The sequence below is a fragment of the Macaca fascicularis genome, chromosome 2, assembly GCF_037993035.2.
Source record: "Macaca fascicularis isolate 582-1 chromosome 2, T2T-MFA8v1.1".
NCBI classification, from domain to species: Eukaryota; Metazoa; Chordata; class Mammalia; order Primates; family Cercopithecidae; genus Macaca; species Macaca fascicularis.
In genome coordinates this window covers 16,228,320-16,246,389 of record NC_088376.1, presented here as the reverse complement: position 1 = coordinate 16,246,389, position 18,070 = coordinate 16,228,320, and the positions used below count along the sequence as shown (strand labels likewise).

Sequence of the window (18,070 nt, the reverse complement as noted above, 5' to 3'; positions counted from 1 at the left end):
CTTTTACACTCAGGAAGGGAACAAGAGTAGTCTAGGGTAATAGATTTTTCCTCTAGTGCCTCTCGCGGAGAGTAATCTTCCCCCAGAAACCTTCAGCAGATACATTATGTCTTGCTGCCTAGGACTGTGTCGCTTGGCTAATTCTAGGTGAAAGGCTAGGAAGGTGAGTAGTCTCTTCCAACCTTGGGAAAGGGAAAAGCAGGTTGGAAATGGCTTTGATGGTCAGTCGTCTGCTACCACACTGCTTTGGGGACATATGCATTGTTCTTGTTTCAGGAACAGGGAAACATAGCATGGAAGGACAAAGAAAGGGGCTGAAGTTTCTAGGCTTTAAATCCCATCCACAGGAATTTATTCGACGAATTCTCACTGAGCACCTGCCCCTTGCCGTGCACGGTGCCAGGCACTGAGAATACAGTAGTGAAAAAAACAGACTTGGTCCCCGTCCTCATGGAGCTTTCTCAGTCCAGGACACACTGTCCATCTTGTGGCTGCTATTATAAGCTGTCGTTACTGCACACCCACTATTTGCCAGTTGTGTACTGTACACTTCACACATAAGTGATTTAATACTTGCAGCAAGGCTGTGTATCCAGTCCCATTTTACAGATGGGCAAACAGGGTTAGAAGGATTATGAAACTTGCCGAGAGTTAGTAGGCTGTAGAGTCAGATTTGATTAGGTCTACCTGACTCCAAAAAAATAACAAACGTTCCATATGTTAAAAAAACTACAATGAAAAAACAGCCCTACAACGATAGACTCTCATAAAGACATGTGATCATTAGTACTATTTGTTCTTAAATTATCATTATAAGATTCTGTCCAGCTAATTTTCAGGATTGCCTTTCAAGACTCCATTGATTTTGCCAAGCTCACTTTGAGCTATGTGTGTGTGTATTTAAAAGCCTGGGCCGGTGCGGTGGCTCACTCCTGTAATCCCAGCACTTTGGGAGGCCGAGGCGGGTAGATCATGAGGTCAGGAGTTCGAGACCAGCCTGAAAAACATGGTAAAACCCCGTCTCTACTAAAAAAATACAAAAATTAGCCAGGCATGGTGACACACACCTGTAATCCCAACTACTCTTAGGAGGCTGAGGCAGGAGAATCGCTTGAACCCAGGAGGTGGAGGTTGCAGTGAGACAAGATCACGCCACTATACTCCAGCCTGGGTGACAGAGTGAGACTTTGTCACACACAAAAAAAAAAAAAAAGAAAAAAAAGAAACAAAGCCTGATGAAATTATTTCTTTAATGACTTTTCACTTATATCTGTATTCACATCTTGGAAGAAGAGGTAAGCTAAATCAAGCTTCTGACATAAGATGAGTGCTTTGCTCCTCGTAGGTCCTCACTCAGATTCTCGCGGGAACGTTCCAGCCTACATTATTTGTGGTGATGTGTAGATTGCCTCATCGTTATCTTGGGATGATTCTTTTTGGAGAAGGGAGAGCAATTTAAAAATTTATTTGTACAGCTTTTAAAATAATGACAGAATACAGACTCATCCAAGATTTGACCAAGAGTCAGAGCCACAACTCTTCATGTAAATGACAACAGTTTGCCCTGGTAGGATCACCGTGTGACTTGTTTGTGGAAAGTGTGCTCCAAGCTTAATTAGGCAGAGGATGGTCTAGGTCGCACCAGGATCCGACAGCCACATTCCAGAGGCTGTCTGCAGAACAAATGATAAAGGAATGTAGAAAGTGCTTACCGTGTTTTCCATAGTCACATACTGACCTGCAATCTGTTAGGACAGAAAACCTAACTTATTCTCTGAGGTAAATCTAGTGGCCTAACCTTGTCTTTTCACATTTCTTCCCAACTAGGTTTCCATTGTTTACTGCTGTGTATCAGATCTGCTACGAAAGCAGACCGGTTCAAGAGATGTTGTGTTGTCTTCAGAGCCATCCAGAGCATACATAAAGTGAACCATGCAGCGTGTGGGGGGAAGTTCTGCCTTTCTGATCAATCTTTTGGGTTCACGTGGAAACCAGGACTTGGCAACATGATGTTTGTTTGACTGTAATCTCATCATGGATATGTATGGATTTTTACAGGATCGTTTTTGAATTGTGAGAGGCAGTTCATTGGCAAAGATGTACTGGGTAGTAACTAAACACACATGCAGACGTGTGAATGGTGGTTTATTCCTCATTCTGTGGATGTTTCTATGAGCCAAAATTAAATGTCTTTTTTCAAAGTTGCTTATGAAATTTCCACACAATGGTAGCTTATAAGATTGGCACGATCTCAACTAAATTTTTTAGGTGTAATTCATACGTATTGGAGGATTTTTTTTTTCTCATTCTTCTAATGTTAAATTTTAACCAGCATTAACATGGTAGAGTGGAGGAGTGAGTGTGTTCAAAGATCAACATATTTAACTTTTAAACACTATCTTAAAGCCAGCATAATTAACTATTTTGATTGTGGGCTGACCTTTGTTTTTTGAACAATCAGGTATTTTTAATTAGATAATCCACTCATATTTTCCCCTCACTGCAGTTGTCTGCATTTTTAGCCTCTTTTCTCTTCATTAGTTGTCAGAATGTGCCTTCATCAAGGCTCAGCAGTAACAGAAGACAGAAAACTCACCTGGGATTTTCCTGCTGTGGCTGGCACATCCTTCTGATTAACAGACACCTGTATGATGCTTTTGGCTAGTTAGTGCATTTTTTGCAAACATTTTTCTTAAGCATCACAGATCCACTGGGGGGTGTGGGGGGCTACTGTTCCTCCTCTTGTTAGATGCAGTCACTCCTCCTGGTCACCTAGTGAGCAGGGACAGAGCCAGGAGTCAAGTGCAACGCCAAGGTGCATGACCCTCTGAGAAGTCACTGGGCTGATTTGACCGCCGACTAATTGGTTGTGGCAAATGCCAAGTGCAGCCTTTCCTGAGGCCGTAGGAGGGCTTCCTGCCGCTGAGATCTGTGCAGGCCATCCTCTCAACGGTGCCACTCCAAGGGCGGTCCTCAGTGCAGCAGCATCAGCTTCACTTGGGGGGAGGGGATGGTCTCAGAAATGCAGGTTCCCAGGTCCCACTCTGGACCTCCGAAGGGGTGTGGCATCTGTGCTTCTGATGCTCACTACAGTTTTGGAACCACTACTTTAGAAAACCTGCTTTAACGTGGCATTCCTCTAATCGTGTTCCCTAGGAAATGAGTGTCCCAAGATCCAGTGATTATTCCAGGTGTTCCCTGGAAAGGTCGAGTGAGTTTGCGAAACACTACATGTGTACGCGTCTTGAAGGTATAGAATGTATGTTTATGCATCAGTGGAACCCATTTTTCTAGCCTAGCAAGTCCCAAACACATTACACTGAAGAGAGATTTTGGTGAGGAAACTTGCCAGAGTTTTCAGGGAACACTGTTCTTAGGCTTAGGTGATCTTAGGATAACTCAAGTAGACCCTTCACTCCCTGTGAGAAATTAGGATGAATAACTACCTGTGGTATTGTTGGTTCTGAACTTCTCCAGTTTAGGCCTGCTGTGAATCTTTGATGAAGCTTTAAGGTGACACTGTTGTACAAGACGTCAGCTTTGCTGCAACGCACATTACCTGGAATAAGTGCTTTAACTGTAGAATTAGGATGGGATTTACTGTACTGTTTTGAATGAGATTGGCTTCAGAATAGCATTGCAGTTACCTTACATAGCACTTGATACGTGTTAAAGGAACATATGAATGTAATTTATATATTCCTGGAATTTCAGTTGCTTTGTGAGATTTGGGGCTGTCCCTCAACCCCAGTTTAGGATTTCTTTTTTTCTATACCTTGAAATGACTATAAAATAGATTTTCATGGGAATTTTAAAGACTCTATCCAAAACATTTTTGGAGCGTTTTAAAGCCCCATACACAGACGTATACGAAAGCACACAAAACACTCCAGCTTTCAGCAGTTTTGGCGCCACCGTTAACCCACTTTGCTTGTCTCATGAAAAATCTCTGTTAAAGTATGTACATGGGTAACAAAAAGTTACTTTTAAAGATCCATAAAGGGCTGTAGGCTAATTGTGGTGTCTAGTAAGTAGCATAATGAGATGTGAGGAGTTGGGACTTTGCGTGTTTTGCGTATTTTCGCCTGCATTCAGCTTCTTACTCTGGGTTTGTACTCGAGTGTTATTTCTTTACAAATGCCCTTGTAATTACCACTCTGAAGTCTGCTGACTGTGTCTCTTGAACATACTTAGGATATTCTGCACATTATGGAAAAAGGTAAATTTTATAAGTTTCTGCTCTACTAACTGTAGATATTTATGACTCTGCGAGTTATCTATTTTTATAACCACCTGTGGTCCATTGTTCATTTTAATTCACATTTCTTACAAAGTGTGGTAACAGGGAGGGAGACACCTAGACTAGAAGCTCAATTTGTACAACTTCAGCCAATCTGTGAATGTAAAAACTACACTGTTGCCTTGCTAGGATCCACCCTCCTATAATGTGGAACAACTATCCGAATGAAATCCACCCTAGGAGATGGAGTCAAACTAAACTTGTGGTTTTTCATTTAACTTTTGACTATAACATGGCCCCATGGCATCCACACCAAGAGGGGTGTTGCGATGAGGTGCCGGTGTGCAAAGGGAACTTTAGCTTTTCCACTGGTTCTTATCTGCTAGCCTTTTACATACATGTGTACTATATTTGTTTACAGACTGTAGGTGGATATATAATTTAAAAGCTTGATTTAATAAACATTTAACCCCCTAAACTTGTGCTGTGGATCCTGTTTTTCTTTTTATCAATTTAGGTAATCATTTTATTTGTCAGCTCTTTCTTTTTTTCCTGAACTGTGTTTCATTACCAATATCAAAAACAGTTTTCAACAGAAGGGCTTCATCTCTAATCCCAGGCCTTAAATGCATCTGTTTTTATTGTTTACTGATATTTTTATATAATTGCAGTTTAGGATGGAGACCTTCTGGTGAATTTGAAATCCCCTTCTCCCCACTCCATATATACCTTTAAAATCTGGGAAAATCCAGTGCTGATCTCATAAAAATATAAGAGAAATTCCTAGAATCCTAAAACAAATAGGGGACCGATTGGCAGAGTCGAAAGGATTGGGTTGTGAAGCTTATGCTACACCAGAGCCCACCAAAGGCTATGTTGTCAGGGGAAAAATGAGCTAAGGAAAGCCAGGTATAGACACAAACAAGGAGGCTGGGCCCCATGGGGAGAAAAATGTTTTGTTTTGTTTGCCACAGAGTCTTGCTGTGTCACCCAGGCTGGAGTGCTGTGGGGGCACACGCCTGTGGTCTCAGCTACTCAGGGGGCTGAGGTGGGAGGATCACCTGAGCCCAGGAAGGTTGAGGATGCAGTGAGCAGAGATCATGCCACTGCACTCCAGCCTGGGAGACAGAGTGAGACACTGTCTTGAAAAGATAAATAATTGAAAAATAATTCATTATGAGTGAAAACCAACAGATTTTTAAAAACAAAGAACCTTAGGATTTCAGATAATTTGAGTAATACCATAGATGCTTTTTAAAAATCATCTGAAATCCTTTATGGAGGTGGGGTCTTACTATGTCACCCAGGCTGGACTGCAGTAGTGTGATCATAGCTCACTGCAGCCTCCAACTCCTGGGCCCAAGCAATCTTCCTGCCTCAGCCTCCCAAGTAGCTAAGACTCCAGGAGCATGGTACCACACCCAGCTTTTTTTTTTTTTTAAAGTAAAGATAGGGTCTTGCTATGTTGCCCAGGCTGGTCTCAAACTCCTGGCCTCAAGCAATCCTCCCGTCTTGGCCTCCCAAAGTCCTGGGACTACAAGCATGAACCTGGCCAGATGCTTTGAAAGATATTTTTTAAAATAAAGGCATAAAAGAAGGATTAAAACATAAATTATTTGAGAGGAAAAAAGAATCCCAGCCAGGCAGATTTGAAAAAGAACCTATTCAAACATTTAGGAATGAATATAATCATTTGAATTTTAAAAATAGGCAGATGGAAAGATTAAAGACTAGATTTGACAGAGCTACAGATGGAATTGGCAAACTGGAAATGAGATCTGAGGACATTAAAGTATTAGCAAAGAAAATATTTGAGGATTTAAAAGGTAAGTGGAAGATAGAATAGGACTTGAACATGCATCTGATAGGAGTTACAGAAGAGAGAAAAGGGAGGCAATTTTTGAAGAAAAGGCTGAAATTTGTCCTGATTTAATTATGTGCATTCAATTTTATGTTATTCTCCATAATGTATCTCTATTAAAATTTAATCATGTGGTCTTTATAACTTTTTATGACTACATATAAACTAAGTTGATGGTGAATGTTTTTGAGGAAATACGCTTTATGAAGAATCTGTATGGATAATCTAATTTACTGAAGCTATGATTGATTCAAGTTACTGAAGCAAGTGATGTTACCTTTGGTAGGGATGGGTGACAGCAGGCATGGTACTGTGGGAAGATTTGTTCTAGCTCCTGCTTAACCATTTAATATCCATGTTGTTTAGCCAAGTCAGCTAACTTCTCTTTGAAGTTCATTTTTCTCATTGGTAAGTGGGAATAACATCTGTGCAGCCTGCCTCATAGAATTGCTGTAAAGGTCCATAAAGAGCAGGAAATCAACATATTAAAGGAGAAATATCTGTTTGTGGCAGAAACAATGCCATATGTTCACTAAATTATTTTTTTTTTTTTTTTTTTTTTTGTAGATACACAGTTAAATTACATTTCCCAACCTCCCCAGCAGTTAGGTGGCACCACATGATTGAGTTGTAGCCAATGACATAGGGAGACAAAAATGCCACTTTCAGGTGTTCTGTTCTGTCTGATTCTTCGTTATTTCTTCTGTGTGTGCTGGTTGGATATCAATTTCCAGTATGTTCTGGAAGCCATACATTGAAGATGATGGGCCCCTTTTCAGCCAGGATTCTACAAGACAATGTGGAGAAAGTACCCCCCCAATCACATTGGTCTGTGATTGATAGGTATAAAAATTATTGTATTATGCCACTGAGACATAGGGGTTACTTGTTATAGCAGCTAGCATAACTTTATTCATTGCTAAAAAGATGTTTGAGGAGATCCTTTTGTGGTTGATAAGTGTGATGATTGAGTTTTCATGCTCATGTGTGAGATGTGCCCCCACTCAAACCTGTCACAACATCTACTTATTATCAGACATAAAAAAAAGATGTTTCAGGAATTTAAAAATGCAACTTGCAGAAACATCAAGAGATTAGGGAAATTTTCATCCCTTGGTCACTACAGCATCACAGTGTCTGTTTTGCCATCACTTTTTTGGACACGGGGCTATATATGAATGTGGGCGTGCCTATGGGTGTGTCTGTCTGACTCTTCCCTACCCAGGATAACTCTGGCTAAATCCAAATTTGTATATCTAATCGTCTCTCTCTCTCTCTCTTTTTATTTTCTTTTTCTTTTTTTTTTTTTTTTTTTTTTTTTTTTTAGACAGAGTCTCACTTTGTCACCCAGGCTGGAGTGCAATGGCACAGTCTAGGCTCACTGCAACCTCTGCCTCCAGGGTTCAAGCAATTCTGCCTCAGCCTCCAAAGTAGCTGGGATTACAGGGGCGTGCCACCACATCTGGCTAATGTTTGTATTTTTAGTAGAGACAGGGTTTCACCATGTTGGCCAGGCTGGTCTCAAACCCCTGACTTCGTGATCCACCCGCCTCAGCCTCCCAAAGTGCTGGGATTACAGGCGTGAGCCACCTTGCTCGGCCTCATCCTTCTTTTTCTAGGACAAATGCCAGCAAGTTCCAGGACTTATAACATGTGCTTAACATCAGAGAAGTCTTCACCAGGTGGTGATGTCCTTAAGGTGTCTTCCTCGTTTCAAAAGCTTTAAGTTAGAAACGTCACGAGATCTTAGACAAGGCCATATGCTACTTGTAACTTCTAAAACCATGTCTGTCTGAAACCCGAAGGAGTGGTTCTTCAGCAAAGACTGAGGAATTAAACTTACCTGAATTGTACACATTGTGAGTGAAATAGAGTCATTGGAAAGTACTTTACCATTCAACTCAATGCACCGTGTTATTTGTCAAATTGGTGTTATTTGACTCATTACAAATGAAAATGCTTTTATGCTATGATAGAAGTGTTATTTGCATTTTTTGTAACTAGTCTTATTTTTAAATAATTTTTCAATAGGTAACACAGTCATTTGGTTAAAAAATAAAGCCTGCTTCCCAAGTAGTTATTAGTTTGTAACAATCTCTTCTAGAATTTCATTTCACACACATAAGCAAAATATATATATTCTTATTCCCTTCCCCATTTCTCTACACAAAATTGAGCCTACTAGATGCATTGTTCCTTATCTTGCTTTTTTTAACTTAACATGACATCTTGACAATCTTTTATGTCAGTTATTTTTAACAACTGCATGTTTAACTTTTTTACTTTGAAATAATTACGAATTCATAATAAATTGCAAAGGTACCCTTCACCCTGTTTTCCCCTAATATATCAACACCTAGTTTTTAAAATTGTAAGTTAAAATAACAGTAGCAAAACACTTTCAGCACTGCTCGCTTTCTCTTTCCTTCCTTCCTTCCTTCCTTCCTTCCTTCCTTCCTTCCTTCCTTCTCTTCTCTTCTCTTTTCCCTCCCTCACTTCCTCCCTCCCTCCCTCCCTCCCTCCCTCCCTTCCTTCCTTCCTTCCTTCTCTTTTCTCTTTTCTTTCTTGTCAGGGTTTTCCCTCTGTTGCCCAGGCTGGAGTGCAGTGGCTCTATCGTAGCCCACTGCAGCCTCCAACTCCTGGGCTGAAGCATTCCTCCTGCCTCAGCCTCTTCCAGTAGCTGGGATTTCAGGCATGAGCCACCACACCCAGCTCATTTTTGAATATTTTGTAAAACCAGGGTCTCACCATGTTACCAAGGCTGATCTTGAACACCTGACCTCAAGTGATTCTCCTGCCTTGGCCCCCCAAAGTGCTGGGATTATAGGTAAAAGCCACCATGCCTGGCCCACTTTTAGCACTGTTCTAAGTGCTCCGCGTATACGAACGTACTAATAAAAATGTATCACCCCCATACACAGATGGGGAAACTAAGGCACAAAGAGGATAAAGAATGTGTCCAAATAACAGAGATAGTAATTAATGAGGCCAGGTTTTGGACCTGGGGAGTTTAGCTTAAAAGTCGGTGTGTTCTTAACTCTTAGATAATACTACATTAGCTCCTTTGAGTAATGGGTGTTCATAGTTAAGCAAAAGCAAAGAATGGTGTGAAGGGTTGGAAGTGTAATCACTCTGAATTCTCTGGCAAACTTTCATCAGTGTACTGTGTTCATGCATGCGACATATTTTAAGACAATACTGTTTTAAAACTTTTTAAATAGTTTTAATATTGAACTTTCTGTATCAATATAATCTCCTACACCATTCTGCATATCTGCGTCATTTTCTGACTCTTCCTTAGTTTATTAAAGATAACTATTTGTTTTCTGTCTTCCTTTTGTTGTAATAATTGGTGCAGAAAACACTCTTGCACATGGATTTCTGCTCATTTATGTAAGTGAATCTACAGCATTAAAGCCCGGAAGTGAATTGCTGGCCCAAAGGTATGTGTGTTCTACATTTTAATAGAAACCGCCAAATCCCCCTTCACAAAGATGGCTGCAATTTATGCTTCTGACCTCGCTTTCTGTTCCTAATTACCTCTACAGCCTCTATTAGGAACTAATTACCTCTACAGCCTCTATTAGGGAATTCTTTATAATAACCGGAGACCTAAATTGAACCAATACATCCCAGAAATGTGAGCCTGTGTACTTATCAATCATTTATGTCTCTCCTATCAGTTTCACTGTGAAAAATAAAATTTTTTGTTATCCAGAACTACCATTGTGTGAAAGCAGCCATCTTACTATAGTTGTAACAGTTGGTATTGAAAGTTCTTTTTTTTTTTTTTTTTTTTTTTTTTGAGACAGGGTCTTGTTCTGTCACTCAGGCTGGAGTGCAATGGCATGATCTCGGCTCACTGCAACCTCCACTTCCCAGGTTCAAGCAATTCTCCTGCCTCAGCCTCCCAAGTAGCTGGGATTGCAGGCACCCACCATCACACCTGTCTAGTTTTTGTATTTTTAGTAGAGACAGGGTTTCACCATGTTGGTCAGGCTGGTCTCAAACTCCTGACCTCAGGTGATCCACCCACCTCGGCCTCCCAAAGTGCTGGGATTACAGGCGTGAGCCACCGCACCTGGCCTTGAAAGTTTTTATAGTCATAGAAAGGTTCATTTAAATGATGTTTATAACGAATGTTAAAACAAGAAACATTTTTTTTAACCACAAATTCACTATTTATGCAAAACCTCTTCAAGCTATTGTCAAAACAAGCTGAAATGGGGGTGAGATGCTTTTCTGGGGGAGTTCCAGGTTCTAATTAACTATGACCCTTGCCCACTAGAGGTCGTTTTTCGTGAGTAACTTTTCCCTAGGCAGTTGGCATCCTGTGAAAGACAACATCCTTATTCCTATGGCATTTCGGTCACGTTTTTAGAAGGACACATATTTCTTATGAACTAAGCTAAATTTGTACTAGGAAGCTGCCCAGTGTCTAAGTTTCACTTTGACTTTTAAACTCAAAACGGACCACAAATTTTTTGTTGTTCCAATATAGACAGTGGACCAGATTTGGCTTGAAGTCTGTCAATCCCTAGGTTAGCAGACAAATTTTTTAAACAAGAAAAATAGAGTTGATGCAGCCTTTCTCTGCAAGGGGACACAGCCTGGGAAATAGAGATCTGGAGCAAAATGTGAGTCCCCAGAATACAAAGGATACAAATGAAGAGATGCATAGGGCCAGGTGTGGGGCCAGGGGCATGGAGCTTCCACGCCCTCGCTGGGCACGCCAGTCTCCAGGGACCTCCATGTGTTCAGCTATCCAGAAGCTCCCAGACCACAAATTTTGACATACAGCAGCTTTACTTTCACTGCTGGCCCGTGTCCACCTAGATGTCTGGGGGACTTTTGTTACTTCTTGATCTCTTTCCCTTCCTTGATGTTGGAGATCCACTCATGAACGTCTTTATTAAATTTCTGTTTTCTTCTCTCTGTCTCTCATTCTGACACTGACATTCTGACAAAAGCAAAAAACACTTGCTTCCTGCTTTTTGATTTTAGAAAAGATTCCAGGAATACACCTGGGAAATACTTTTAAAGGAGGCAGTTTCAGCAAGGAGAGTGGTAGGAAAGATAAAACCTGTTTGCATCCTAATCTTTCTGGTTTGCTTGTCCGTTATCTTTGGAGATAGCATAATTTTCACTAGGATGCTGTGTAATCATGAAGCTAATGAAATTTAAGCTTCAAGACCCTCACTTGTGTAAATCCTTTCTAAGGCCCTGTACCAAACTTTGTTTTCATCGATTTTTATTTTTCTTAAAGTCATGACCCTCTAAAACTAGTCCATCTCTCGTTTCAGGACTTTGGAGTCAAGTGGGTGTTTAAATTTTAGACCTGTGTGAACTTGGGGAAGTAAGTTCCCCCTAGGCCTTAATTTTCTCGTCTGTAAATAGTATCTTTTATCTTGGGTTTCTTGAGAAGTCAGAAAACATGTCATTTGCTTTTGCCAATTCCCTGAACATATTAGGGGACTTCATGATGGAAAGAACCCAGAGAGAAAAGGACAAATCCATATTTGGATTGAATTTCTTGGGGCCTTTGTAGGGAGATGTCCAGGAAGCAAGAGGACACTCTGGACAACAGATCAAAAGGGGATGAGGAGCAGACATGTTGGGTGAGGCCAGTACCCAGGCAGTTACTGAAGCCAGAGTTGGGTGAAGGAAGTATCTGTGTGGCAGGAAGGAAGAAGTGGGAGTCTAAGCCCAGCACAGTGTCCAGGGTGAGGCCTGAACTTCAGGAGTTCACATTTCATTTCTTGCTGGTAATTTATAAATCTTGCACCCCATTCCTCAGGACTTACTCATTCAGGACCCTGTTCTCATTGATCCTGCTGTCCTAAGTGTGACAACCATTGGGAGTCCGTTTAAAATTAATGATTGCAATACCCAGAGTAGTCACTTGAGGGCAGCACTGCGCAAGGGTTATTCAACCAACATCGTTCATTTAACAGATACTTATTGAGGACATGTTGTGTGCTAAGCAAAGTTGTAACTAGGGTCAAGGAAAGCTTTCCTGAGGAAGTGACCCTCGACCCATGTAGCAGGATGGGGTGGAATTAAATAGGGAAGGAAGAGGTGTTCCAGGTAAAGGTAGCAGCATGTGCTAAGGCTCTGTGATGGCAGAAAGTCTGGAAGTGGGGGAAGAAGGGACAGTGCGATGGTAGTTGGAAAAGTGAGTGGGATGTGGAGGTAGATCGGGGTTAGAGCTCAGTTTCTACAGCCTATTCACATTTTCTGAGCGGTTACTACATGCCAGGCCCTTTCCTATAACTTATTTCAAGGAAAGTGGTAGTAGTCCCATTTTGCAAAGGCACAGAGGTGTGGCTACCACCAGTCTTTCTTCAAGGCACCTTTCCTTCCCAGAGCATCCTTGTCTCCACTGGACACTAAGTCCTACCTTTCCTTCAATACATGGGTCAATTGTGTCTTCAAGTTGAATATCTTACCGATCTTTTTGTGCATACATCCTGTCCTGGTGACTGGGCAGTTCTCCCTAAGCCAGAGGTTCTACTGATACTGTGTCCCCTCAGCATCTAGCCCAGAGATGACCACTAGGGGGTGCTTTGTTCCAGTCGGTTCCTGTCTGGAAGTAGGCCCATGACACGGCGATGTGGCTGATTAAATGACATGGTGATGTAGTAGATCTTGGCTCCACTTCACCGCTCCCTGAATCCATGCATTTGGTCACGAGACTTTGCAGACTTTACAGACAGAGTATACTTCCCAGGCCCTCAAATCTGGGTTTGGTCTTGTGACTTGCTTTGCCAATGCAGTGTGGCAGGAGTGATGGTGTGCCAGATGCAAGCTATATATATATTTATCAACTGGAATTTCTCCTATACTTTTGCTCTATTTAGTCTCATTTTTAAGGAGATAAAATATGAATTATATTTTAAATATTTTTATTGCCTACAATAGCTCAAATTCATTTATTTTTATCTGCTGTCTTACTTTCCATTATATGAATAAATCCCATTCTAGTTATTCATTTCCCTATTGATGGGATTTAGGTTGTTTGAAGGTTTTGTTTTTGGTTTTGGTTTTTTTTACTGATAAACAAAATGGAAAATATTTCTGTGCTTGCCTCCTGTGTACCTAAGTGAGACTTTCTCATGGGTATATACTAGGAAGCCATGGGATACTCACATCTTCAAATTTACTAAAATATTACTAAATTGCTTTTCAAAGACCTTGAACCAATCTCTTCTCCCACCATTAGTAAAGAAGAATTCTCATTTCTCCACATTTGGCATCACCTGGTGTAGGTTTTTGCCAATCTGATAGGTCTGAAATGGTATCTGGTTGATATTTTAATGTTCATGTCCCTGATTTCCAAAGATGTTGAGCTTCTTTCTTTGTGTTCATTGGCCTTCCAATGAATTCCTGTGAGTTGACTGTGCATATCTTCTATTTTCCTTTTCTTCTTCCTTTTTTTTGTTTTGCTCCTGAAAGTCTGTCTTCACATGATCTTAATATTTTATATTCTATATCATGTATATCTGTATATTATATAAAGATAACATATTAAAGACTACAATATAGTGTATGCAATACATTTAAAATACATATTATTTGTATATTTGGTTGCTTATATGCACTGCAAAGATCTTCCAGTATTTTGTAACAATTTTATTGAGATGTAGTTCATATATCATACAATTCAACCATTGAAAGTGTACAATGGGTTTTTGTTACAATTTTAGAACATTTTCACAAGCTTAAAAAAAAAAAAACCCTCACCTTTTGGCTATCACTTCCCTATTCCCCCATCCCCAACCCTAAGCAACCACCAACCTACCTTCTGTCTCTATACATTTTCTATTCTGGACATACAAATGGAATCATATAATATGTGGTCTATTGTGACTGACTTCTTTCATTTCACCTCATTTTTCAAGGTTTATCCATGTTGCAGTATGTATCAGAACTCCATTCCTTTTTATGACCAAATAACATTTCATCGTAGGGATATGCTACGTTTTGTTTCCCCACTCATCAGTTGAAGTAATGTTTACTGAAAAATGTAACGAAATTCAAAACTGTTTTTAATAGCATCTGATTTCTACTCATCTGATCTGGTTGCTTACACCTGACCTCTCCTCACACACGCAAAAAGTTTGTTTTTGTTTTTTGGTTTTTGGTTTTTTTACCATGATGATCAAAAAGTTTCTGACTGGCTTTGAACTTTACTTCACTGGCGAGAATCCTCCATTCCAATCCCCATAAAGAGGCAGGCCTGGGGACCCTTGTTATCCTGTGTGGCCTGGGATCAAGAGCATCAGCATCACCTGAAGCTCGTTAGAAACGCCGACTCTCCAGTCTCCCAGACCTGTCTGGATTAGACTCTGAACTTGAAGGAGATCCCCAGGTGAGTCCTGTGCCCATTTGCTTTGACAAGCTCTGCCCTGGACCACTCTTTCTTACCCAGGTCCGCGTTGAAATCACCTGGAAGCCTTTGAGAACAATGCCAAGGACCTGCCCGCCTTTCTGAGATTCTGATTTCACTGCTCTGGAGTGGGTACCAGACTTAGCATGTCTCCAGAGCTCCCAGGGGATCCTACTGAACAGCCAGACCTGATGCAGATCTCTTTGAGGAGCAATCCCAACTTTTGTCTGTAAACCACTGTCATTTAGGGATGTTTAGTCTACATGATTTAAGCCACCAAATTTGCAATTAAGCAAAACTGGTTCTCAGTGAAGCAGCTGCAGGCCCCTTTTTAAAGGGACTGGAGTATGACGGCCAGTTACACCTTATGAGGGGGTGTTCAAAGTTCTGTTGACAAAGATGATTTGTGTTTCTAAGAAAACACAGCTGAAGCCCTGTGAAGGGTAGGTTGCCAAGGATGTGATAGTTTTTCTTGGTTCATTTTCAGTTCCCCATTTACAAATTTGCTCTGCAAATTTGGAATGGCTACTACTTTAAGCAGCGTTTACCCAAAACTGACTTCTTCCTTACTCCTGCCAACAGAGTAAATACAATAAGAACGGACATCTTGGGTAGACATCAGCATGTCTCTTTTTAAATAAACCCCATCCTGATCTTATCTTTGCTAAGGAAGCTGTGGCAGCAACAAGCTGTCAAATCCATTTCCCTCCCTTCTCATCCCTCCGAGGATTTCCTTGAATGCATGTGTTTCTGTTCCCTGTCATGTCACTGGGCTCACACAGCAGTCACCACAGTAACCATCTCACGGGTGGGGTGGGGAGTTCAGTATCCACCCTTCGTATCCACAAAAGGCTTTGCCACCTTACTGGGGGGTTGTCTATGTTTCCTTGTCATTTACAACCCTGTCCCATTTCTGTTCCAGATAGTGGCACAGTAATGCTCCAGATGGAGGCCACTTGTCTTGGAGTTAAAGGAAACAGGAGAGGGATGTGTGGTGTTTGCGCCATGCATCCTGCCATTATCCAACTCACAGGTACGCGTGTGCGTCCTCCGGACTTTCTGGCAATGGTCTTTTCAGCCACCCCAGAGACTGTGTCACCTTGGCTTACCGAAGGGAGTGACCACATGAGAATCAAAGGCCCCGGGCTTCCTGAAATCCACACCAGGCAGGGCACATACAGGTGTCAAATCGCTTCTTGGGTTCTCTCCATAAGCAGCTAAATGACGACACTGTTAACTTGATCTATTTCTCTCATACTGGGCCAGCGAACCCTGCTTTATTTTCCAGATACCTAGTGCTAATTCTCCTGTGTTTGTGACACGTTACGAATTCCAAATCTGGGCTATTTTTCTACTACTTGAGGCAGATTCCTTAGAGGTTTTTAATCTGATAAAGAGTTCTCAAACCTGGACAATCCAAGGTGTGAGTCTCAGTTTGAGAGAGGACAGACCTCCTTTGACCCAGCAAGTCAGAGATCTTTCCTGGGTGGTGAGTTCTGTGCCCACAGAAGCAAGCATGGCTTGCTTAGCAGTACAGTACCTTGGGCCTGCCATGGACAATTACTTCTGGTTTTGATCTTCAGTAAAGACTTTTGCTTCATTTTCTGGTACACTGCCTTTCTGATCACATTACAGGTCTGCACCTGCGTGTCTGTGCGCATGTGTGTGTCCTTTGTAAATAACAGCCTGTTCTCTTCTTTCAGCCAGTCCTTGCCTGCTCCCCTGCCCTGGCTTTTTTATTTTTTAAACTGGTTTCATTCTTGTAAATCAGAACTCCAATAAACAATTGAGTAACCTGGCCTGAGGTCCCTGTCTCCTGGAGGTGGGAGGATGCACACAATGCTTCTTGGCAATTTCCACAGAAGTGTGTTGAGCCACTTGCAATGCGATTTATTTTTCCTCCAGAACAACTGATCACAACTTCTGAGACATCTCTGATGTCCTCTGCAAACTCCAGCGTGCATGTTCCTGCATGTGCTCTATTGACAAGGATTTGATGTGAACATCGTTTCTTTCAACTTTAGTACGTGTATCTGCGGAAGAATCTGCGTTCTTGTTGGTTCACAGAGCTGACTTCTTCATTGGTTTCTATGACAGCTTTCTGAAACAACAGGCTGGGGTGTGTGAGTGTGTGTGTGTGTGTGTGTGTGTGTGTGTGTGTGTGTGTGTGTGTGTGTGTAGAGGAGGAGAGAGAGAAACAGTGCCCCATGGATTGATTTCATTTGATCATTATGCCTAGGTTTCCAAGTCTGTCTGTCACTCCACTGCGTCCCTGTACTCTCATGCCTCTCTTCTACTCCCTTTTCTTTCTTTTTTTTTTTTTTTTTTTTTTTTTGAGACAGAGTCTCACTCTGTTGCCCAGGCTGGAGTGCAATGGTGTGATCTCGGCTCACTGCAACCTCTGACTATCAGGTTCAAGTTATTCTCGTGCCTCAGCATCCCAAGTAGCTGGGATTACAGGCGTGTGCCACCACGCCCAGCTAACTTTTTGTGTGTTTTTAGTAGAGACGGGGTTTCACCATGTTGGCCAGGCTGGTCTGGAACTCCTGACCTCAGGTGATCTGCCCGCCTCAGTCTCCCAAAGTTATGGGATTACAGGTGTAAGCCACTGTGCCCAACCTTCTCCCTTTTCTTTCTCTGCCCCCTCTTGCTTATTTTCTTCATTCCTAACCATCACATCCAGTTTCATCCACTTTAACACAGAACATTATATATGATTCTAAATTAATTGAACTGAAGAAGTTTTACTGTTCTCTGTTATTAAACATCAGCAGAATAGAATGATTTCTTTTTCTTCTTAAAGAAAGGAAAAGAGTGGTAATTCAAATGCTTTCTTTTTCCTCTTGAGTTTTTTGGATGCCATATATATGGTTTTGATGTCAAAATTTCAATCACCCTATATGATCCCATTTTTTTTTCAGTTTGTATTAAACCAAGAGCATTTTCCCGTAGTATTAAATATCCTTAGGAAATATACTTAACCATGTATAAGTTGATGGCATTTTTAGTGTTTTGTTTTAATTTGGGGATACACAACCTAATATATCCATTGGTCTATTGCTAGTGGTAGAATTACAGGATTTGAAGGGTAGATTTTCAAAGCTTTCAATAAATATGACTCAACTGCCTACCAGCCACGTATGAGTGCCCAGGTTAGCGCCCATGCATCTGGCATGGAGCAATATCTTGGAAAATACAACTTTGCTCATTTAATAGGCGAAAATAGTATCTTCATATTTTCAATTTGCATTTAAGTATCAGTAAGTTGAAGATCTGGAGATAACAGCATTTAGAAAAGGAAAAAGTTTACTTGCAAGAAATATGGGGACCTCAGAAGGAACTGCTCATCAGATAACAAACACAACAGGTCATTAACACCAAACACTGCTAAATTACCAACGTGACTGAATTTACAGTTGGTGTGTTCACGACAGAAAACCAGCAATTTCCTTACGGGGTTATCGTTTCTACAAAGGCTGGAGTAGTCTTCAGACAGCAGTTTTGCAAAAGTCTGGGATAAAGTTGTTTGCATTAAATAGTCAGCAACTTACAGGAAATGCTCTGGAGTTCATTTGTTTGG

At 41.2% G+C, this 18,070-nt stretch overlaps 1 protein-coding gene and 1 non-coding gene across 6 annotated transcripts in view; both read left to right on the top strand.

Annotated features, from left to right (window-relative positions):
* Positions 1–4,718, top strand: part of GPD1L (glycerol-3-phosphate dehydrogenase 1 like) — a 62,972-nt gene extending 58,254 nt beyond the window's left edge. For all 5 annotated transcript variants that reach the window (XM_074030844.1, XM_074030843.1, XM_005545551.4 and 2 more), the window contains one exon: positions 1,828–4,718. In XM_074030844.1, coding sequence (XP_073886945.1) covers positions 1,828–1,924 — 97 coding nt within the window. In that variant the 3' untranslated portion in view covers positions 1,925–4,718. The remainder of the gene's footprint in view (positions 1–1,827) is intronic.
* A 2,322-nt stretch (positions 4,719–7,040) lies between these two features.
* Positions 7,041–7,140, top strand: LOC123572110 (small nucleolar RNA U13). The gene has a single exon (XR_006696446.2). It is a non-coding gene; the product is annotated as a small nucleolar RNA U13 (small nucleolar RNA).
* The last annotated feature ends 10,930 nt before the right edge of the window (positions 7,141–18,070 follow it).